Source organism: Xyrauchen texanus, chromosome 10 (genome assembly GCF_025860055.1).
Source record: "Xyrauchen texanus isolate HMW12.3.18 chromosome 10, RBS_HiC_50CHRs, whole genome shotgun sequence".
In the NCBI taxonomy this organism is placed as follows: domain Eukaryota; kingdom Metazoa; phylum Chordata; class Actinopteri; order Cypriniformes; family Catostomidae; genus Xyrauchen; species Xyrauchen texanus.
The window spans coordinates 743,554-768,941 of NC_068285.1; the positions used below are offsets into that span (position 1 = coordinate 743,554).

General features: G+C 41.6%; 2 protein-coding genes across 7 annotated transcripts in view; one reads left to right on the top strand and one right to left on the bottom strand.

The window, feature by feature from the left end:
* LOC127650631 (NACHT, LRR and PYD domains-containing protein 3-like) overlaps positions 1 to 25,388 on the bottom strand; it is a 280,247-nt gene that overhangs the window by 84,317 nt on the left and 170,542 nt on the right. The window lies entirely within an intron of this gene.
* The window catches only part of LOC127650633 (NACHT, LRR and PYD domains-containing protein 3-like), a 68,515-nt gene that overhangs the window by 16,759 nt on the left and 26,368 nt on the right, over positions 1 to 25,388 (top strand). Inside the window, exons 8-10 of the mRNA XM_052136192.1 lie at positions 11,429 to 11,602; positions 20,876 to 21,046; positions 24,267 to 24,440. Coding sequence (XP_051992152.1) covers positions 11,429 to 11,602; positions 20,876 to 21,046; positions 24,267 to 24,440 — 519 coding nt within the window. The remainder of the gene's footprint in view (positions 1 to 11,428; positions 11,603 to 20,875; positions 21,047 to 24,266; positions 24,441 to 25,388) is intronic.

Below are 25,388 nucleotides of genomic sequence, written 5' to 3' on the forward strand. Positions count from 1 at the left end.
GGTAGAGCACGCTGCTCTCGCGTTGCAGCAGGGCGGTTGCGAGCACTGCGATTTGCTTTAACAGGCAGAGTGCGTCGTGCTCGCCTCGCTTGCTTCCGGGAGTCAGCACTCACGAAAAGATCGTTCATGGGGCTCGTGCATGGATTTGGCTGAGGAGCAAGAGACGGGTTGATCCCTTTCTCTCACTCTCTCCCCAAACCCAGCTGGTCCTTCACATGATCTCGGCGCGTTCCGGCGCTTCTCGGATCATGAGGTGGATCGCTATTCTCTTCCCGCCTCCGAGCTTTCCGTCCGCGATAAAAAATCTACGGAGGAATTGCTCGATGTTGTTACTCGTGCGGTTGCCAGATTGGACTGGCCACGCGAAAATGAGACCCCCAAACGCTCCAATTAGGAGATAGATTTTATCTTCCAGTCTAAGAAAGGGAAAGCCTCATGGGTCCCTTCCCTTTCTTTGATAACCTCCTTGAGTTTTTTCGCTCATGGAGAACCCCTAAAAAATAAAAAAATTAAAAAATAAGTAAATATATATAAAAAATATATATATTTTCTTCCCGTGTTCACATACCCTCGACGTCATTATTCGACTATCGTGGGTGCTGAGGCACGGGGGTATTCAGTGATGCCGCCGGTCGAAGAGACGCTTGTGGGCTATCTCTCGCCGGGCTCGACATCGTCACTTAAGAAGCCCTCTCTCCCCTCAAAGCCTTGTAGGACAACCTCCACTTTAGTGGGAAGGGCTTATCAAGCAGCAGGTCAGGCTGGTGCTGCTCTTCACACTATGCTGTTTTTCAGGCATACCAGGCTGACCTCCTGGGCGACCTGAGTGTGGGTTCTGCGGCTTGACGAGCAAGCCTCAGACCCACCTCGGTCCTGACTGGAGGGAGGCTCAAAAAGCAAAGCGTGGCGAGTCGTGCTCCTCCTCCCAGGGATTGGGGACAGTCTCGCCACCCTTGCCAGCCCTCAGGACTATAAATTCTAGTAAGAGAAAACCCTGGCGGTCTTGCGCCTAGATTAGGGGTAGCTCCCTCGGGGCCGGGCGCGTGCTTCACTTCACCCCTCCCGGTACCCCCTCGAAGCCCCTCCATTCCCGCCACCTCTTGGTGTTTCGGGTTGCAGAGGCTTCCGTCAAAATTGGGTGTTTTACGCTGTTCCTGCATTTTATTCAGGGCCGAAACACCCGACAACCCCTCAATAGGAAGTGTTAAAATATAATACCCATCTCAGAGATCCTGGCAGCGTGGAAACTTCTGCGGATATATCCTTTTCTGTGGGTCTTATAAGAGCGTCAGGATTTAATTCTCTCGCCGTTTTCCGTGTTTCAACGGCGTGTTCTCACTACCGTAAACCGGATTTCTTTTTTTTTTGTAAAAAAAAAAAAAAAAAACTCTCAATCTCCTGGTTAAAGGGGCCATGGTATGTGTTCCCCTACCAGAGAGAGAGTTAGGTTATTACACTAAATACTTCCCGTTTCCCATGGAGGGTGAGGGGTGGCGTCTGGCTTAGATCTTAAGCTTGAACTACCCGTGGGTGTTCAAGTCCAAGTTGATGCCTGTCAAGACGGTCGTGTCTCAAGCCCTTCAACTCGTTTGGCTGGTCACCATCGATCTTATGACGCACTCCTATACTTCATTTAGAAGTTCTGCCACAACATGGAAATTTCCTGAGGTTCACTTCCGGGGGCGAAGTCTTCCAGGGTCAGGTTCTTTCACTCAGCCTAGCCCTTTTTACCCGCACATTCACAATGCATGATGTAGCGCTGGCTCCTTGCGACTCCGGGGCATCTGCATTCTGAATTACGTAGGCGACTGGCTGATCCTAAGCGCAGTTCCAGGAACTGGCAGTTCAGCACAGGGACATCGTCTTAGCTCATCTGTTTCTCTGGGGTTGAGGCTCAACGCCAAGAAAAGCGTCCTCTCTCCCACTCAGAACACTGTCTATCGGGGCATCGTATGGAGTTCAATCACTATGCGGGCACAACTGTCTCCCGCTAGGATTGAGTCCATTCAGATCACCCTGAGCAAAGTCAGGCTAGGTTGCACTGTTATCAGTATCAGCGATTTCCAGGTCTCAGGGCTGAACGGCGTCCACGGTGATCCCTCTGGACCTTCTGCTCATGAGACCGTTTTTGTTGTGGCCAAAAGCCAGGGGATTTCTTCCAAGGCCCAAAACCCCTGGGCTAAATAGGGATACTGCGCCTCAGGCTTCGTTCCCTTTCTATGTGGTTCAGACCCGGTTTTCTGCCTTGGGTCCCACTCTAGGTGCGTCTTGTTGTCGCAGACTGCTAACGACAGAGCGCCTCCCTGACGGGCGAGGGTAGCGGCCTTAGAGTGGTCAGTCCAGCTTAAGGGGATAGGAGGGTCAGTCAGCTCGGTTGTCACAGTCACTGTCTCGGGTTGATGGCTGTATTTCTGGCCCTGAAATACCTCCTCCTGAGGCTGCCATGTCTTGGTGCTTGGTGGACAATTCAGCGGTAGCCTCTTACATAAATCATCAAGGAGACCCACGTTCTTGTCAGCTGTATTTCTGACACGTCGGATTCTCCTTTGGGCCCAGGGCAAGCTCCTGTCACTCAGGGCAATTTACATCCCTGGATGCCTAAATGTGGTAGCAGATTTGCTGTCCAGACAGAACATACCAAGGGCGAGTGGAAACTCCACCCGAGGTAGTACAACAAATTTGGGAGAGATTTTACAGAGCAGAAGTGGACCTCTTCAGCCTCTCAAGAGACTGCGCAATGTCCCTCTACTTCTCTCTGAGTCACCCAGCCCCCTGGGTCTGGGTGCAATGAGCATACATGGCCCAGAATGTGTCGGTATGCTTTTCCCCCGGTTTCTCTGCTCCCAGGAGTCTTAGCCAGAGTTCGCCAGCAAGGGTCTTGCCTCTTACTGATATCGCCTCACTGGCCGAACAGGATTTGGTTCTCGGAAATTATATCTCTCCTCGACGGCTCGCCTTGGGCGATTCCGGACAGGAGGGACCTTCTGTCTCAGGCACAGGGGACGATATTTCATCCCCGGCCCAAATTGTGAAACTTTTCATGTCTGGCCCCTAAGGGTATCAAATGAGGTTCACAGGGTTTTCTCTTGAGATTATCGAGACCATTTCAAGTGCTAGGGCTCCCTCCACTTGGAACTGATCTGGGTAGATTCTACAGGGCAGAAGAGGACCTCTTCGCCTCTGTTGATAGCGCAATGTCTCCTCTACTTCTCCCGAGTCGCCCAGTCCCCCTCCCCTTGGGAGGGGCTGAGCATAGTAGCGCAAATGCACCTGCATGCGTTTCCTTCTACTAAAGTTCTTATTACAGAACCAGCTAACTGCCAGTTTGTTTCAGTTCTGGATTTTCTGTAGAAAGAACTGTCAGCGGGCACTTGCCTCGCCACTGCCAGGTTCTATGTGGCCACTGCGGTTTGCCACGGCTTGGTGGGCGGGGTGCCCTCAAAGAGGCATCCTCATTATTGCCCGGGCCTCACGGTAGCGGTCAAGCTTCGCCAGTAGGTTTCGAGCACTCTACCAGAGGGCTCTCCTCCTCTAAAACCTTGGCTAGAGGTCTCCCTCTGCAGCAAGTTTGTGATCGCGGCAGGTTGTCCTCTCCGCACACATTCATTGGATTTTTATAGTTTGGATGTTTTGCCACTCCGGGCTCTTATGCCCTTGAGTCGACATCTCAAGCTCATGTCTGGACAAGTTTGTGATGCGGCAGGCTGGTCCTCTCCGCTCACATTCATCAGTTTTTATGACAAGTTTGTGTTGCGATAGGGTTCTCTTCGCACACATTCATCGAACTTTATGGGTTAGATGCTTTGCTACTCCGGACTCTTATGTCCTTGAGTCGACATCTCAGCCCATGCCTAAACAAGTTTGTGATGCGGCAGGTTGTCCCCTCCGCACACATTCATTGCACCTTTTTAGTTTGGATGTTCTGCACTCCGGGCTCTTATGCCCTTGAGTCGACATCTCAGCTCATACCTGAACAAGTTTGTGATGAGCAGGCTGGCCCTCTCCTCTCACATTCATCAGTTTTTATGACAGGTTTGTGGTGCGATAGGGTTCTCTTCGCACACATTCATCGAACTTTATGGGTTAGATGCTTTGCTACTCCGGGCTCTTATGCCCTTGAGTCGACATCTCAGCTCATGCCTGAACAAGTTTGTGATGCGGCAGGCTTGTCCTCTCCGCTCACATTCATCAGTTTTTATGACAAGTTTGTGTTGCGATAGGGTTCTCTTCGCACACATTCATCGAATTTTATGGGCTAGATGCTTTGCTACTCCGGGCTCTTATGCCCTTGAGTCGGCATCTCAGCCCATGCCTAAACAAGTGTGTGATGCGGCAGGTTGTCCTCTCCGCACACATTCATTGGACTTTTTAGTTTGGATGTTCTGCACTCCGGGCTCTTATGCCCTTGAGTCGACATCTCAGCTCATACCTGAACAAGTTTGTGATGCGGCAGGCTGGTCCTCTCCGCTCACATTCATCAGATTTTATGACAAGTTTGTGGTGCGACAGGGTTCTCTTCGCACACATTCATCAAACTTTATGGGTTAGATGCTTTGCTACTCCGGGCTCTTATGCCCTTGAGTCGACATCTCAGCTCATGCCTGAACAAGTTTGTGATGCGGCAGGCTGGTCCTCTCCGCTCACATTCATCAGTTTTTATGACAAGTTTGTGTTGCGACAGGGTTCTCTTCGCACACATTCATAGAACTTTATGGGTTAGATGCTTTGCTACTCCGGGCTCTTATGCCCTTGAGTCGACATCTCAGCTCATGCCTGAACAAGTTTGTGATGCGGCAGGCTGGTCCTCTCCGCACACATTCATCAAAATTGAATGGTTTAGATGTTTATGCTACTCCGGGCTCTTATGCCCTTGAGTCGACATCTCAGCTCATACCTGAACAAGTTTGTGATGAGCAGGCTGGCCCTCTCCTCTCACATTCATCAGTTTTTATGACAGGTTTGTGGTGCGATAGGGTTCTCTTCGCACACATTCATCGAACTTTATGGGTTAGATGCTTTGCTACTCCGGGCTCTTATGCCCTTGAGTCGACATCTCAGCTCATGCCTGAACAAGTTTGTGATGCGGCAGGCTTGTCCTCTCCGCTCACATTCATCAGTTTTATGACAAGTTTGTGTTGCGATAGGGTTCTCTTAGCACACATTCATCGAATTTTATGGGCTAGATGCTTTGCTACTCCGGGCTCTTATGCCCTTGAGTCGGCATCTCAGCCCATGCCTAAACAAGTGTGTGATGCGGCAGGTTGTCCTCTCCGCACACATTCATTGGACTTTTTAGTTTGGATGTTCTGCACTCCGGGCTCTTATGCCCTTGAGTCGACATCTCAGCTCATACCTGAACAAGTTTGTGATGCGGCAGGCTGGTCCTCTCCGCTCACATTCATCAGTTTTATGACAAGTTTGTGGTGCGACAGGGTTCTCTTCGCACACATTCATCAAACTTTATGGGTTAGATGCTTTGCTACTCCGGGCTCTTATGCCCTTGAGTCGACATCTCAGCTCATGCCTGAACAAGTTTGTGATGCGGCAGGCTGGTCCTCTCCACTCACATTCATCAGTTTTTATGACAAGTTTGTGTTGCGACAGGGTTCTCTTCGCACACATTCATAGAACTTTATGGGTTAGATGCTTTGCTACTCCGGGCTCTTATGCCCTTGAGTCGACATCTCAGCTCATGCCTGAACAAGTTTGTGATCGCGGCAGGCTGGTCCTCTCCGCACACATTCATCAAAATTGAATGGTTTAGATGTTTATGCTACTCCGGGCTCTTATGCCCTTGAGTCGACATCTGAAGCTCATGTCTGAGACCTCTCGCGTTTTTGTGAGTACACTGCACAAACGTAGGGGTCCGGACAGCCCCAAGTGCGGCGGCGTGGGTATTGCGTTCCCGTAGCGCTTAGCAGCGCAACATCGTAGTGAAGCCTTTTGTAAAGGGAACGTCTCGGGTTACATGTGTAACCCTTGTTCCCTGAAAAAGGCGGAACGAGATGTTACACTGCTTGCCGCACTGGAGCGTCCCAGGACTGCTCTTCAAAAGAAGTATCTGAGCGACACCTGGTGACGTATCCATTTATAGCCTGGCCTCAGGTGCATCTAATGATTACATCAGCCGAGGCTATAAATTCCGGTCAATGTTCATTGAAGTGTTCCACACATTTATTCAGCTCGGCTCACAGCTAAAGCTGTTCCCCGTAGCGCTTAGCAGTGCAACATCTCGTTCCGCCTTTTTCAGGGAACAAGGGTTACACATGTAACCCGAGACGTTTCATGTGTTACTTTTAATAGTTTTACCTTCATTTTAAACAGACATTGTAGCCAAATTGATTCAAAATGTTTCATGCAAAGTAAATAATCTAGTTTAATATAACAAAAGCGTGTTTTCTACAGTTTTCCACTAAATAAATACAAAACTATACTTTATTTACTTTATACTGATACTTTATAATTTTTATTTATACTTCCACATACAATAATAAACATCAGCCTAATAAATAAATCATTATTTACCTGCATATAATTTTACTAAAACATTTCTTTAATGAACATAATGTGCAAAAACCCAGTTAAATATGATACAATACTGAATTATTATTGGGGGACTCAGTCAAGTTTATTATTATAATATAATACTGAATAATTATTACTATTATTTTAAGGATTTTATTTGTTTTATACTTTAGTAATTTATTTGTCATATTGTAGCTTCCTTTATTCCTGCAATGTTTATTTTTCTGTGTTTTGACTAAAAACTATATTAAATGATAAAATAAAAATAAATTGCATTAAGGTGTGAATAATATAGTGATCAACATTTATTTAGATTGGTAATGAATTATTAGTTTAGACGGCTTTATGTCAAGTGTTTATCTTTGTTGACTGATTTACTGAGGTGACATTATTGTTAAATTAGAAGTAGGGCTGGGCGATATGGAGCAAAAAATATATCTCGATATATTTTGCTATATCTCGATATACGATATATATCTCGATATCTTTACAGGAAAAATAACCCCCCCAAAAACTACTGCAAAAACAAATATGCCAAATACCACAGTGCTTTTTTATTAAAGTGCAAAGAGGTAGGCAGTTCACGTAAGAACAAAGTGCTTCTTATTATTTAACTGTAAAATAAAGGAAGAAATACATATTGCCTTTTCATTCAAAAATGAAACAACTCAACTCAAGGTAGGCAGTGCATATATAAGAACAAAGTGCTTCTGCGACATTTCAGAAAAAACAATCCCTGATTACATAAATAATAATAATTTAACTGTAAATTAAAACAAATAATACATATTGCCTTTTCATTCAAAAATAAAACAACTCAAGCTCATCTTTGCATTAACTCTGTTGTAGCCATCAACAAATAGCCAAAAAACAAGTTTGCTAGAAGCTTTCATACCTGCAAACTTGTCGCTTTTCGGCGAAAATCGCAGTTTTCTTGGTCAATTGGGTCATTTACGTGAATCGCGTAGAACCGGAGAGTTTTTTTATGGGGGGGTGGTATGCTGCCCGCCCTTCATCTGCATGCCATGGAGGCTAGAATTGAGAAATATTATTGGATAATTCTTATAATTGACATTTCTCTGGGCCAATCGGAATCTTAGCACTTTTTCTCTTGGCCAATCGGAATCTTAGCACTTGCGTCAGAATCTTGAAGCACACAGGGTCAACCACGCGAGTCTGATGGAAACTCATAACGTGTAGGAATCGTATGTGAAATTCGAGGTAAGTCAAGCTTTTTGGAGCAAAAACAAAAGCTATTTGTTTGCTTGATTCAAGTAACGTTAGCTACCGCTTTTTATGTGATATAATTTACAATAATATTGTATTGTCTATGGGTGGAACGGTACATGTAAGTTATTCGTATTGAACCGAAACTGTACGGGTGTCACGGTTCGGTGCACGAATTTGCACAGAGAATACACGGGAAAAAAATAAAATAAAACTCTAGATAGCGATAAATTTAGCTCTATTCACATTTGGTGTGAACGCAGCATAATAAACAGGCTGCGATGTCAAGATTGTAATGCTGTAGTGTGTGTGTGTGTGTGTGTGTGTGTGTGTGTGAGTGAGAGAGAGAGAGGCGCGCGGGCGCGTTCGAACATTGGAAACAAAAACATACTCCATCATTTTGTTAATACAGGACATCATTCAAACTGCAAAGTGTTTACTTATTTGTGTACACTCGCAATCAAATACAACATTGTGATTTTGTCACACTCTAAACTCTTGTCAAACTGTAACCTACAACTGTCACCCAACCAAAAACACACACACACACACACACACACACAGTTTTAAAAGCAAAACATTTATCCAACCCCATTTCAAAACAGTCTGTGGGTTCTATCTTTTGGACATTCATCATATCGCATTGGTTTTCATTTCTTGTCCTCAGAGCACTAATCTGTTTATTTTTAAGTTACACATTCTACGTTGCTTAAAAAAGAAAATCAAATGTGTTTTTAATGGTAGTATTATATTATACTGAAATCAATTATTTATAATTCAGATGAGAATAAAGTTAGGGTTAATTAAAATTAAGGAAAACAAATATATTGATCTGAAATATAGCAAATTAATTTTAAATTCATTCAGGTACAATTACCAAACATATCTCAAGGTCTTTTTATTAATTTTTATTAATAAACTAATTGTATAAAACTATTGTCAGTGCACTACAAATAAACTGGTTCTAAGCCTTTATTAATAAAACTCATTTAAAAAATACAAGGCTTAAGACAATGATAAAAATGCTATCTATATTTTTGTTTTGCTTTTCACTCCATTGTACCGAAATCGTACCGAACCGTGATGTCTGAACCAAGGTATGAACCGAACCGTGACTTCTGTGTACCGTTCCACCCCTAGTATTGTCGTCATACCTATAAATTACGTTAAGCTATGCTAAAAGTGGTATGAATGGTTTCCAAAGCGGTACAAAAACTATTGTTTTACTCGAGGGAGGTGGAAAATGAGCTTAATTCCCCAAATGGTGGAATATCCCTGTAACGTTAGCTAGGCTTATCGTTAGCGGGTATCCAATCATCCATCAACACCCCCCCCCCGGCGATACTGTCACCTTTTTTACTCTGAGGAGTTTGCAGGTATGAGTTTGGTTGGCACCAACTTTCGGCATTCACGACAATAGACATCTGTCTGCTGTTCATCCGACGCCTTAAAACCGAAGTATCTCCATATAATGGAGCTAGTTGTCCTTTTTTTTTAGACGAGTTCTGCCTTCGGGCTGGTTGCGGGCGACGCCATGTTGAATGAGACAACACGCAAAGGGAGGGGGAGCAAAAGCAAGGAGGCGGGGGCGAGCGGAGGCGGGAGCGAGCACAGCACAGAGAAAGCAAACGAGCAAAGTGGCGAAATCAGAATTGAATATAAACAATATATCGATATATACGATAGGCTATGTCAAAATTCATATCGTGTTTAAAAAATATCTCGATATATTTTAAATATCGAGATATCGCCCACCCCTAATTAGAAGATTGTACACAGAGGAAAAGAGAATGTGGTGGTAAATATTGTGTTATCATGTGTAGGTAATGTTTTCATCTAAGTGTAATCAATAGATGTTTGACTTCATGCAGCACTGTGTGATCAGATACGGTTTGGAGATTGGAGTTTGACTTGAAGCAGTGCATGTTGGTTAGAAATGTTGTTTGACTTAAGATGGCGTCAGTGCCACGTCACCGTGATAACGAGATTGTTTTTCGTTTTCCGTTTTTTAATATCAAAACAAAAAACGAATAATGGGTTGTTTTCCGTTTTTTGTTTTCCTATTTACTAATGGTAATTGGGGAAACGGGCCATTTTTCGTTTTAGTTTTTTTCCTTTCAAAACGAAAATCCGTTTTTAATTTGTAATCCAAATTACAAGGGCTGGCCTTCTGATCCTCCTAGTGGACCACAGGAGGATCTTCTCTAAGGGGGAGTGAGTAAAGGCACACGTTGTTTTCGCCTACTTGTTCTAGTGGAATGTTATTGGCTAGTGCCCCAAATGTTTACATACGTCAAGTATCGTTTGTAACTTGTTACTAAGCACTTTTTCTGAATGTATCTATGGTATATTTTTTTTATATATATTTGTACTGCCATGACAGCAATGGTGCTGTCGGTTTACCTTGTTGTTGCATCTATAAAAGTGCACAATAAAATGTGAATTTGAAACAGCACATTGTCATTTCTGCATCTAATATCAAAGTATCTATTAATAGTACAGTGGAAATTAGTAGAAATGTGAATATTTGGTTAGCATGTTGATTTACGGTGTGTGCCCCTAAATTTTCTGGTTGTGCCCCTAAAATTTTCAGTTGGGGGCCACTGTGCTCCTAGTGAAAAAAGTTAGTCTGGAGCCCTGATGTATGTCACTGCTTATGTTGTGCAAGTGTCCAATACCTTTCGGAAGACATGCAATGGGTTTAACTGGAACAACCTAAACCATTGATTACTTGGAGCGTGTTGCAGGCTGATGTCACTTTGTAGAATTATTTCGTGATTTTTGCACCTGAGAAAAATATTTTTTTGGAGATTGATTTCAGAGGATTATGTATAAATCATGTAGGTTTCATTTTCTTTTATTAGAATGAATTGTTAGACAGGATTAATCAGGATTTGCACAAATTAAAATGTTAACATAACAATGAACACAGGCTATAACTGTGTGATAAACAGTTTAAGCTAGCTACAAGTATTATGCTGTTAATATATAACTTTACTAAACTGCTTTATTGACCTAACTTCTCTTCCATCATAAGAGTTGTTTTGGGGAAGTTCAAAAATGTTTTCGAGACAAAAATTCTTAGACATCAGGATATTTTGCAGGAAACCAAGTGCAGGGATGCTAAACAAAGAGCTTTTATGAAAAAAACTAAAACAAAATAAAACCAAAAACCCATACAGTAAAGTTAATAGAACCAATTTGAAACTAAGAAAATAAACAAGACACGCACTGGAGAAACAGACTAGGAATGACTGACTAACCAAACTCACAAAACGATCTAACAGACACAAGAAGGTAGAAGGCAAAGTATGTAGAGGGAGAGCACCTGAGGAACAGGTGATGACAATCAACACAACAAGGATCAGATGAGGAGGTGTGGCAAGGGGGAATGAGGAGGAGTAGTAAGGAGAGCACATGGCTGACACAAACACAAACAAAGACATGTGCTCAAAACAAATGCACACATGGACCGAAACAGACAGAACTCAGAACAAAACAAGTTGGGCAGTCCAGACTGGGTCTTGACGGTAGAAGAGCTTCAAAAAATTTGCAAACGACTATGAGCAATCAAAAATAGTGGCCATATATTTTTTCTTTGTACCCAACAGCTGTGCTGAGAAGCCTTCACTAAAACTTATAGATTAACACACTGTTATCTTGTCATTTCTCTCAGTCTGATGGGATGCAATCTGACAGAGAAAAGTTGTTCAGCACTGGCCTCAGTTCTCAGCTCAAACTCCTCAAGTCTGAGAGAGCTGGACATAAGTAACAATGACCTGCAGGATTCAGGAGTGAAGCTGCTCTCTGATGCACTGAAGAGTCCTCACTGTAAACTGGAAATACTGAGGTTTGTGTTTGCAGATTCATTAGTACATTGGAATATACAATACAAATATATTGTGGTTCATGGCTGTGACAATGAAACAATAAATGGCTCAGTGACTGTCACAACCCTTCATATCAAACTGTAGAGCATTCACTCTGTTATTAGGGCCCAAGCCTTGAAAAGGCAAGGCCCTATTGTTTTCGTTAGGATTATTATTATTAGGGCCCAAGCCTTGAAAAGGCAAGGCCCTATTGTTTTCGTTAGGATTAATATTATTATTTTTCTTACGACTATTGGGGCACTTTTGGGGCTCTTAACGTGCTCAAAAACTCTTGAAACTTTGCACACGGGTCAGAACCCGCAGCCATTAGGGCCGGGTGTGGCAGGGGGGCTCGACAGCGCCCCCTGGAACATGGTCCGAAAACTTGGTACATAAATCAAACCCGCTTGCATGTAATAATATGAAACTCGGTACACATATAGATCTCATCGTTTCATATATCCTTCATACTTTTACTTTTTACCTCAGGCCAACTGGAAATCATCTATTTAGGGTTTTTTGGAAAACGCATGCAATGGAATGTGAAATACTCCTCCTAGAGAATTCCACCAGTCGCCACGAAACTCAGTCAGCATGAAGTCAAGACATTGAGGATGAAAAGTAGTCAGCGGATTTTTGATATCTCAAATGGTTTGGCCGTGGCGAGGAAACAAAATGATGGCGCGAAAAGAGAAACAGGAAGTGTGTTATAACTTCTGCATACATTAATTGATCTCGTTGAAACTTCAGCAGTGTGATCGCTGGAAGAGCCCGACTATTGTGAGTCAAAGTTATAGCGCCACCAACTGGCAGAATGAAGTGTGTCACTTTCAAAATGCTTTGAAATCACCCTCTTATTTTTACCCGATTTACTTAAAACTTTAGGTGTGTAATGTAAACACACGGCAGATGTAGACATGTGAAAGTATTATTGATATCTTCGATACAGTTGCCGCGGCAACGCTTCAAACTTGAATATTATTTTTTGATGCTTTTGAGACTCTTAGCATACTTGAAATCGCATGAAACTCGAAGGACACATCACATTTATTAGCCAGTAGACATGTGCAAAGTTTCAGAAACGGGCGTGGTGCAGGGGCTCAGTAGCGCCACCATTTGACAAAAGTGGGGGGGTTGCTTTACACTTTGACCCACAGTCACAAAACTCAGTAATTATATTGTTCTCATCGAGCCGGACAACTTTCTAATTAACATTAGATTTACATTAGCTCAGACCAACAGAAAGTCAGATATTTTGGTTTGAATGTGGATGTTTTGGAGAATTTTCTCTCCCTCTCTCACTGACCCTGCGTCTCTCTGTGTCTGGGGGGAGGGTGCTGATTTGGCTGATGAGTGAGAATGCTTTTATTTTAGTTTTTCAAGGTTTTGGGGCCCTTAACATGCTCGAAAACTCTTGAAACTCTGCACACAGGTCAGAACCCGCGGCCATCAGGGCCGGGCTGAAGATGGTACCCGGGCCTTTTACCGTCATTAGCTCCGACCAACAGAAAGTCAGATATTGTTGTTTGAATGTGGATTTCTTGGAATTTTTCTCTCTGACAGACAGAGTGACCCCTCCCATTCTGTGTTTTTTCTCTCTGTGTCTCTCTCTGACAGACAGAATGCCCTGCCATTTTTTTGTGTGTGTGTGTGTGTGGGGAGGGGAGGGGGAGGGGGGGGGGGTTCTCTGTTGGGTGAGATTTGCTTTTTGATTGTTTGATTGTTTTTCAAGGTTTCCGTGACTTTTGGGGCCCTTAAACAACTTTCGTGCTCTAAGTTTTACGCCAGCCCAACAGGAAGTTGGCTATTATGGGTTGTTTGAAAACACATGCTCTGGAATTATATATATTCCTCCTAGAGAATTAATCCAATCGCCACCAAACTCGGTCAGCATGAAGTCAAGACATTGAGGATGCTACATTCCGGACGGATTTTTGATATCTCGAATGGTTTGGCCGTGGCGAGGAAATTAATTTATGACTAAAAATGGACACATAAAGTGTGTTATAACTTCGTTAGTTCTATCTACAGTTACAAAACTCGGCATGTATATTGTTCTCGTCAAGCCGGACAACTTTCTAATTTACAGTCATTAGCTTTATATACATAATATTTTGGTTTGAATGTGGAAATGAACTTTGAAACTCCAAAATGCCATAAAGGTATATAAAGGGAGCAAAAAGCAAGGAAGTGTGTTATAACTTCTGCATACATTAACTGATCTCGATGAAACTTCAGCAGTGTGTTCGCGGGAAGAGGCCGGTCGCATGGATGTGACTACTGTGAGTCAAAGATATAGCGCCACCAACTGGCAGAAGGAAGTGTGTCACTTTCAAAATGCTTTGAAATCACCCTCTTATGTCTCAAGTGAACAAACAGACCAACAGAAAGTCAGATATTTTGGTTTGAATGTGGAACACATTGCAAATGAACTTTGAAGCTCCAAAAAGCACACAAAGGAAGCATAAAAGCAAGGAAGTGTGTTATAACTTTTACATACATTAACTGATCTCGATGAAACTTCAGCAGTGTGTCACATGGATGTGACTACTGTGAGTCAAAGTTATAGCGCCACCAACTGGCAGAAGGAAGTGTGTCACTTTCAAAATGCTTTGAAATCACCCCCTTATGTCTCAATTGAACAAACAGTTGATAAAGAAATCGGGTATCAATATATTGAATTATGAATTATTGCAGTGAAAATAAACTATCGCTCTGTCGAAGCGATTATCTTTCTGAAACACGTCACAAAAACTTACAGAAACGGATAACACAAACATGATGTTGGAAATATACACTTATCAGAATAGTTATATTAAACTTGTCTATTTCAGTTAAAGCCATTTAAGTTATAAAGCTGTCTCATATGTAATTTCTCCTTTAATTCTATAATATAACCACTGGGTGGAGTTCTAAGCATATTTTCTGTATTCTCGTTGTTTTAACGTATGAAGAAGACTTGTGTACATGTTGTTGAGAACGCAGTAAAATGTGACGCATATTTCGTTCTGTGAGTTTTATGAGTACTCCGAGTCTTTATTAAAACCAACACCTGAAACATATGTCTAAAGAAATTAGGGATGTGCTGATCGATCCGAACGTATCAAAACTTCCGAGAATGATGATCAAATTTCAAAATGCTTTGAAATCACACTCTTATTTTTATTGTAAACCTGTGATAAAACATCGATGCTTGTGTTTTACATTTTTAAGAAAACAAAAAAAAATGGCAGCAAACAACCAGATTGTTTTGCGATCTTTGCGATTTATTTTCTTTCTGATTAATTTTCTGATAAAACTACCTTTTGTTGTTGAAATGACGTCGTTCCAACGGGAGCGCGAAGTGGAGGGCGGGTCCACCTTCTTCATGTAGCCAATCAGATGAGCTAATCGCTAACTCTAGATTTACACTTATCTGATTGGTTTAAAAACATGCCAGTAACCAGAACACATCTTTAACATAATTTGGCTCAGACCCGTTCTCGTTGCTGCAATGGTACTTTTAATAATGCACACATGCATGTTAAATAATAAATAAATAAAAGAATAAATAAATGAATAAATAAACCATGATTACTTAAGGTTACAAATACACAAACACACACTCCATCATTGCAATCTTGACATCGCTGCCTGTTCATTATAGCCACAATAAAATATAATAATAAAATAGTAAACCTAACATATAAAAATTACTCTGTTTAAATAGTCAGTAGTACAATTCGTATCATTCACAGTAAGCACCGCTCCACTGTGATGTTTCCAAGCATATTTTTGCGCATGTAAAGAGGATGATTTTCTACGTTGGTATTGGAGCGTGAGTCAAGTACAAAGCCTATAATAAAGAATAGTTTAGCATCCAAATACATCGCAAATGTAAAAACATTTTGATTCTAAAGAGAGATTTTTTTATTCGTGTTCTGTTCTGAATATCATTCAATTTCAAGGATTTGTTGTGGAATGTTTTGAGAGTATCATCAAATAAGAATAATTCTCTCGTTTTAGTGATTCCCTAGTTATTTTTTTTTTTTTAATTTTCATTGTTCTAATCAGGTAAGGCAAGTAATATTCTCTGTGTCTTTATATAAATAAACCAAAACAAAAAAGTTTGAGAACCACTGCTTTATGGCACGTTTGGATTGTGGTCTGAACAGAAAACAGCACTACGATTCTTGAATGGTTTGAAAGTTATATTGAAATGCTTACAAAGGAATGGATAAGAGGAATCGACATTTTTATTTAAAAACAAGTCATCTGAAACCTGACATCAAGTAAGGTGAGGAACAACAATTTCACACACTTGGAAAATGCTTTTTATTTGAATGAGTGAACGTGGCTCTTAAAAGAGCCATTGTTGCTGCCCTTAAAATGACATTTGTTGCTTCATCTTCTGAGTTCCACCTGCAGAGCTTCTCGGAGGTTGCTCGGCAGAAGCTGGTTTCCCTCTGGTCTCAGGTGGACTCCGTCTCTGCACAGATGGAACAAGCCGATGTTTCTGTGGTGAATGCAGCGCATCTGCCTCTCTGCCAAGAAGCCAGACATGGCGCCGTTGATCCACCGCCGGCTTCGTTCAATGCCATAGCCAGTCCTGCCAGTCTGTCCTCTCCAATTTAGACGGGGTAAAATGCCAGAAAACACCAGCCTGGTTCTGGGAAACATTTGTAAGACTTCGGTCAGGTCACTCTTTATTTCCCGAAGAAAATCAAGGCGGTTGCGGCCCACCCGACACAAACTTTTCCCTCCCAGGTGAATAGAGTGCCGAAGTTATGACGTCACTTTGTAGGACAATTCTGAAGTTAGCGGCGCATGGGTTCCCTCGATCGAAAAGCTATGCATTTTCCCCATAGACTTTTGGAAAATCGCAAAAAATAAGATCTGTGTTCAACAAGGAGTTGTGACCCTTACACGTTTTGTCTAAATAAAGCCGTCAGATATAAAATGCTAACGGTAGGCTATAAACGGACGACAGCACACCATGGTCGCGGATCAACGTCATCATCAAGCTTCCTCAAACTTTATTTAAAAAACACGCTCTGTTAACCACAGACCTTATTTCAGGTGATGTAGCAAAAACCCATTCAAAAAACCCATAGACTTTAGGGCGAGGGAACCGGAAGTTCTAAAATGCTAACTCACTTTCCACGTTTTGGCCTACAAAGTGACGTCATAACTTCGGCACTCTATAATGAGAATATCTGGATCTGTAGCTTTGGCCCTGAGAGAGCGCAGAGCTGGAAACAGCTGCTCCCAGAGTCTGCCTCCTCTGCCGTCCCAGGTGATCTCACACTGAAGACCGAGGTTTCCGTCCAGGCGCTGCTCACAGAAGTGAGTATGCAGTCTGCGGATGATGGAACTGCCGACGATCCAAACACGTGAAGCCATCTCAAAGACGAGTGAGGGAATGTGATTTACAACCGGTATTTATGAGTGTTGCACGTTTGGTTCCTAAAGGTGTTACAGGCCCCACCCATTTCCAGATTCAATAATCGGCTCGTTCTTACATAGTAGAGCACGTTCAGCACATGCGCAGTCTTCAAAAACGATGCTTTAAATCTCTTGACAAACTAAAAAACATAAATAACATTTGTATGTGTTCTAAACAAAAGACACAGGTTGTACTGAATGTCAGCTTGTTTATTTGGCTCAAGATAAGGATTTATTAAGTCCACATGTCATGCAAACAAGAAATGCTTATAACTAGGTCGAGAGCTGTCGTTGCGAATGTTCGTTGGAGCTCTACAGCACACATCTTCTTCTCGACAGTCAAAGCGAGGTTGCGTTATTGCCCATCGTGCACAGCAACCCTAAAGGCACGGGGGTGGCGGTGCCACCGGCTTGGGCCCGCCATCGCTGCTTGCAGCTATATTTATTATTATTTTTCTTACGACTATTGGGGCACTTTTGGGGCTCTTAACGTGCTAAAAAACTCTTGAAACTTTGCACACAGGTCAGAAACCGCGGCCATTAGGGCCGGGCTGAAGCTGGTACCCGGGTGTGGCAGGGGGGCTCGACAGCGCCCCCTGGAACAGGGTCCGAAAACTCGGTCCATAAATCAAACACGCTTGTATGTAATAATATGAAACTCGGTACACATATAGATCTCATCGTTTCATATATCCTTCATACTTTTACTTTTTACCTCAGGCCAACTGGAAATCGTCTATTTAGGGTTTTTTGGAAAACGCATGCAATGGAATGTGAAATACTCCTAGAGAATTCCACCAATCGCCACGAAACTCGGTCAGCATGAAGTCAAGACATTGAGGATGAAAAGTAGTCAGCGGATTTTTGATATCTCAAACGGTTTGGCCGTGGCGAGGAAACGAAATGATGGCGTGAAAAGAGAAACAGGAAGTGTGTTATAACTTCTGCATACATTAATTGATCTTGTTGAAACTTCAGCAGTGTGTTCGCTGTAAAAGCCCGATCGCATGGATGTGACTATTGTGAGTCAAAGTTATAGCGCCACCAACTGGCAGAATGAAGTGTGTCACTTTCAAAATGCTTTGAAATCACCCTCTTATTTTTACCCGATTTACTTAAAACTTTAGGTGTGTAATGTAAACACACGGCAGATGTAGACATGTGAAAGGATTATTGATATCTTCGATACAGTTGCCGCGGCAACGCTTCAAACTTGAATATTATTTTTTGATGCTTTTGAGACTCTTAGCATACTTGAAATTGCATGAAACTCGACAGACACATCACATTTATTAGCCAGTAGACATGTGGAAAGTTTCAGAAACAGGCGTGGTGCAGGGGCACAGTAGCGCCACCTTTTGACAAAAGTGGGGGGGTTGCTTTACACTTTGACCCACAGTCACAAAACTCAGTAATTATATTGTTCTCATTGAGCCGGACAACTTTCTAATTTACAGTCATTAGCTCAGACCAACAGAAAGTCAGATATTTTGGTTTGAATGTGGATGTTTTGAAGAATTTTCTCTGCCTCTCTCACTAACCCTATGTCTCTCTGGCCTCATTTACACTGCATGGTTCAAGTGACCCAAATCCGATTTTTTCCTCTCATGTGGCACAGATCGTATATGACCGGTGAACGTGTAAGCAGGAAAAAAACGCATGGATTCCGATTTTCTCAGATCGAATTCAGGCCTCACTCATATGTGGTAATAAATCGGATATGAATCGGATACGTGCATTTGCGTGTGCCATGTAAGCAGACAAATCGGATATTCCCCAGTAAATGCGAGTCGTACGTCATTAAAAAAGTGACGTCAACTCATGTGGACACCACCAACTGAGATCACGTGACTTATTATAGGCGCTTATGGAGGACGAAGGATACGCACAGTGGAGCAATGCGGAGGTTTCATGCCTTTTGAGTGTTTGGGGCGAAGAGACAGTGCAGGCAAAAATGCAGGGCTGTTATAGAAATAAATCAGTTTATGAAGACATGCAACAAGGCCTCTTTTTTCTCCGCCGTACGAGACCAATGTGTGGAGCAGAGGGGGGCGGGGCCGGGGCGGAATATCGCGCACCCGGTCCCCAATCGGCCTGATGAGGAGCGCGAGGGATAAAGGCGGCCGGTGACGATGGTTCGAGAGAGAGAGAATTATGGGCATGTCCGTCATGTGTGTTTATGTTTGTGCTTTTGGTTTAACTTTACATTAAAATATTATTTATGTTGACAAGCCGGTTCTCGCCTCCTCCTTGCCCATCCTTTAACAGTTTTACACAATGTTTTGCTGACTTTTTTGATGACTCTTGAAAATATTGTGGAAAGCAAAACACTGGATAATTTTATTCGCGTCTTCATCCATTGCATTTCGTGCTGTTTTACTTCCTTTTCCGAGTCAGAACGTCTACATTTGGTAGTTTCAGCAGTGTATAGTGTAAATGCAAAAATCGGATACGGGTCACTTTTAAAAGATGATGTAAGCGGGTCGTCAAAAAAATCGGATATAGTCAGAAAATCGGATTTGGGCATCAAGACCTGCAGTGTAAATGTGGCCTCTGTGTCTGTGGGGAGGGGGGTGATTTGGCTGTTGAATGAGAATGCTTTTATTTTGGTTTTTCAAGGTTTTGGGGCCCTTAACGTGCTCAAACTCTTGAAACTTTGCACACGGGTCGGAACCCGCGGCCATCAGGGCCGGGCTGAAGATGGTACCTGGGCGTGGCAGGGGGGCTCGACAGCGCCCCCTGGAATGGGATTCGAACACTTGTCCGTATATAAAACATGCTTGCATGTAATAATATGAAACTCGGTACACCTCTAGATCTCGTCAAGCCGAACAACTTTCTAATTTACAGTCAATAGCTCAGACCAACAGACAGTCAGATATTTTGGTTTGAATGTGGAACACATAGCAAATGAACCTTGAAGCTCCAAAAAGCACATAAAGGTAGCATTAAAGCAAGGAAGTGTGTTATAACTTCTGCGTACATTAACTGATCTAGATGAAACTTCAGCAGTGTGTCACATGGATGTGACTATTGTGAGACAAAGTTATAGCGCCACCAACTGGCAGAAGGAAGTGTGTCACTTTCAAAATGCTTTGAAATCACCCTTTTATGTCTCAAGTGAACAAACAGACCAACAGAAAGTCAGATATTTTGGTTTGAATGTGGAACACATTGCAAATGAACTTTGAAGCTCCAAAAAGCACATAAAGTTAGCATAAAAGCAAGGAAGTGTGTTATAACTTCTGCGTACATTAATTGATCTCGATGAAACTTCAGCAGTGCGTAAATTATAATTACATTAATAAACCTATACAGAGACCTCCGGATAAATACTGGCCTTCTGGATTAACACGTTTAAGTGCTGCAAAAGATATTGACCCATGACATCAAAAATTATTCTACATTTGAATTACCTCATAGATGTGACTATTGTGGTTCACGGTCATAGGCCCTGTCCCAAATGGCACACTTCATATGAATTTTCAGTCTTATGTACTTATTTCGTGTGTCCATTAACTCCATGAGACCGTAGGGTGTCTCATTTTTCATTTTAGGTATCAGAAGGGTGCTCACGCATACTTTGTGGTTGATATGTGCCCTCCATGCGCACTTTTGCAGAGCCCACGCTGATGCGAGCTCTACAGCACACGTCTTCTCGACGGTCAAAGCGAGGTTACGTTATTGCCCATCGTGCACAGCGACCCTAAAGGCATGGGGGTAGTTGTGCCACCAGCGACCCTAAAGGCACGGGGGTGGCGGTGCCACTGGCTTGGGCCCGCCATCGCTGCTTGCAGCTATATTTATTATTGTTTCTTTATTTGTTTTAGATTTGCAGCTTTTAGATTCACTGGTCAGTGCTGTGAAAGTTTGTCTTCTTTTCTACAATCATCAAACTCCCTGAGAGAGCTGGATCTGAGTAACAATGACCTGCAGGATTCAGGAGTGAAGCTGCTCTCTGATGCACTGAAGATTCCTCACTGTATACTGAAAATACTGAGGTTTGTGTTTGCAGATTCATTAGTACATTGGAATATACAATATGAATATATTGCAGTTCATAGCTGTGGTTACTGTGTACCAGTGTTTGACCGATATGTGGTTTTTAATGGCCGATATCGATATCCACAGAGCAATGTGGCCAATAGACCGATACAAGGCCGACATATCACACTATTTATTATAGTAACAAACATAAAATTGCTAAAAATAATAATAATAAACTCTTATTTAACACTATATTTATTCAATTTCACACAAAACAAAAAGATAATATTGTATTTAATATTTTAAATGGTAGATATCAGTTTCTTCAGATTTCTGTTTAGTCATCACATTTTAGTAATTTATTAATATAAGTGACGAAATTGTTAATATATTAGGAAGAAGGAAAAAACAGTACATACAGTAGTCCAGCAACCATGAATGGCATGTCCACGTTAGCAATCACATTTACTCAAAAATACAGAATCAAACCAATTGTACAAATAGTACTTAAAGCACACGTGAAGCACTTTTATCTTGGACTGCATCCGAAAATGTAGGCAGCTGACTTGCAACCTAATCAGTTCATGGCTTAACTGACCACTTTTTTGAATGAATTGAATGCTTTAGGAAACTGATCTCCAAACAGTTTGAAAGCACCGTATTTTTATCGTACCCAAGTAAAAAGCCTCCGGATGTAGCATTTTCCTGGTTTCGGATGCAGCCTTGAAGTTGCACACACATGCTCATGCAGATCCATCTCCTGACAGTTTAAACAGCCTGTATTGCCTACTTCATAATTTCTGAATGAGCGGAACTTTTGATCCTGATACTGAAGTTTTTGATTCTGGCTGATGGAATACATGCTTCAGAGGAAGATATTAGATGAGTGATCAATGGGAATATAACACTGGATTTTCTTGATGTTTGTGAATGACATCTGTTTAAATGATATATGCGCATATTTGCAGACAGTATATAATATAAGTTTTATTGATATTTGCCTTTTATCATAAGAAAAGTTACAGGAAACTGTTGAGGACTGTTAGAATACGTGCTTCAGAGGAAGATATATGAGTGTTCATCAGGATGCTTGATCTGCTCAAGTTGTGTAAAGTTGGTTTATTGGATATGCGCATATTTGCAGAAATGATAATAGTTTGATTGATATTTGCCTTTTTGTCGCTAGACAAGACAGCTCAAAGTTACAGGAAACTGTTGAGGAGAGAGAGGGAGAGTGAAACAGGCGAGCACTTTAACATGAACTCAAACGCGTCTGCCGCGGCTCTGTTATGTGGACCGTTTAAATTACACTATGTTGCACACCGGAGTATTGTTGTAGTTACACGATGGCATGTAACAACAAAACAAACCGTGACTAGTCATTTACATGTCTCATACGCTTCACGTGCAGGCAGGTGATTTTCGTCGCCAAACGGGGAAATTTATTGGCTAACGCCGACCATTAAATATGTCAGAATATCATCCGATTTATTGTCCTTGGCGATGTAACGGTCGCCAACTACTGTGTACTTGTGGATGGTCTTCCTCTGCTGAGTCTGTTTCCGCTCAAGTGAATCAAGTTATTCTGATTATGTCCAGCTCTTTAGAAAACTCGGTAACACTTTAGAATAAGGTTCCTTCATTAATGAATAACTACACAGGAACAAATGAGTAACACAATATTAACAATCTAGTAACTAGAGTAATCCAGAGTAGTGTTGTCACGGTACCAAAATTTCAGTATTCGGTACTACAATACCAATACCAATTACAATACCAGTGTAATTTTACAGTACTCGATACCATTTTCGGTACCAAAGCAAAACACAAAAACAGGTTTCTGAACAACACTCTTTTAATAACAAAGTCTATAAAATATTAGCAGCAGAACTAAGAACAAAAATATGCCATTGAGCAACACTTTAATTTAAATATATAATTTTTTAGTTATAACAAAACTGAACAATGTATGCTTAAAGTATTTTTGAACACTTATATAAGATTTGCTTCAACTTTTGCAACTTTTAATTTGTTTTTACCAAGTACTTAAAAACAAAACCTAAATAAACAAGCATACAATAGAATTAATAAAAAACAATTTCCAAACTAATGTGCAAAGTGCTCTCTTATTAATAAAGCTGCATTTTGCCATTTTTCTTCATGATAAGAAATGCATATGGACATATGTAATATTATGATTAAAGTCGCGAGCAATCGCGTTCTAATCTAACTGCATTAAGTGTGCGGGATGAGTTTCCCGAGGCAGAGTCTCTCTCAGCAGGGAGCAGTTTCAATCTCTCCCCCTTAGATCGGGACATTCACGCAACTCCTAGAAGAGGCACCGACCACACAGAGAAATGCCAGTTTCTGAGTTTATAGCTGCTTCTGTATTATTTGAAAATAAACTGTGAAAGTTTAAACTCACCTGCTTTATTTGCTTGAATAAATCCGGTGTCTGTCTTTCATGTGCTTTGTTAAGTTTGATGTGTTCCTTCCTTTCGTCAGAAAATGGTGAATGCAGCGTTTACAAATAGGTTTTTGCTGATCTGTGATGTTTCCCCTTTCATCAGCCTCAAATTACCTGGCTTTTTCCACTTTTCATTTCGACATGATTCAGTTGAGACTCAGCAGTAGCAGCAGCTGCTAATTTGCTTGCCGCAATCTTTTGCTTGTTGTGAACGTTCGAAAGTTCCCGCCTCTGCATGGTACCTTCAGAAATTCTGGTATCGTAAATAATTTTTTGTTTGAGTACCGACTTGGTACCAGGGTTGTATTTTTGACAACACTATCCCAGAGAACTACTGAAAAAGTTTCATAATTCATGCAAAACTAATCCATAACTAATGCAGGACAAATGACTATCACCACATTAATATTTGAACTGCTACTGTAAACTAATACACAACGTTGTTTACATTATCAATATGTAATAGCATAGCAGACTTATGATTTGGGAAAGCTGTCAATAATTCGCTTATGCTGTCTCCTAGAGAACTATTTATCAACTAAATAATTTTAAAGGAATGGATTTTCCAGTTGCAAACTTAGTCTTCCCCAGGAAGTCTCTCATCCAGGTACTGACCAGGCTCAACCTTGCTACAGGTTAATATGGCTGCTGGTAAATGCTGATGTGTGTTTGTAGGTTATCTGACTGTTGATGTGCGTTTGTAGATTATTTGACTGGTTATATGCACATTTTTAGATTATCTGACTGTTATGTATGTGTGTTTGTAGATTATCTGGCTGTATGGTGACAGAGGAAGGCTGTTGTTCTGTGGCATCAGCTCTGCGATCAAATCTCTCATGCCTGAAAGAGCTGGATCTGAGCTACAATCACCCAGGAGAATCAGGAGTCAAGCTGCTCTCTGAAAGACTCAACGATCCAAATTGCACACTGGACAAACTTAAGTATGTTGAGCTGTAAAACCCTGTTTATACCCATATTAACCCCTTAAACCCAGGCCCTTATTGGTCTTGAATTTATTGAATGGTCAGTTAATTCACTGAAATAGCACCTGTATTTATTCCTTTTAAAAAATTTAAATCCTTATCAAATACACACAGAAGACATATATATTTTTAATGTTTCATTAGAATGAGGACATTTTTGTAATCATTACATTTTATATAGAATATTATTTATTTTACATTTTAGGAAAACAATTCAAAAGAACAATCTTTAAGCATCTGTCACTTAACCCTTTCACACTTACTGGTGCATATTTGTGATGGTTTATGACTGGCACCCTTAGAGTAGCGTCACACATTTGTGTTTCTGCAGCAGTCTGTGCTGTCAGATTAAAATCGGTTTTCATGCCAACACTAAACTGCACTGCCCAAGTGCCTGTAATTCATATTCACACAAACTGAAGCTCATACAGTCTTTTCAAGCACATGGTATGATTATTTTATGACATAGACATCCAAATGGTCACAAAATTACTACTATAAAAGTTTACAGCTCGTATACAAACAGTCAACACAAAATTGGGATCACTGATCCTCGAGGCCATGTCTGTTTACATTAGGTGATCATTCTGTTGTCAATCATAAGTAACTCGAACAGCAACTCAATAGTCTTTTCCAGCACACAGTACGCTTGAACAGACAGCCAAATTGTTGCAAAACATCAACAGCTCTCCTATATGCAGTTAACACAACAGGGAAATGTGATCATTCCAGTCCAGCCATCTTTGTTTACATTAGATGACAATGTGTTTGTCACACACACACACACACACACACACACACACACACACACACACACACATATATGTTGGTACTCCTATCATAATGAGGACTCTCCATAGACATAATGATGTTTATACTGTACAAACTATCCCTGATGGCACATGT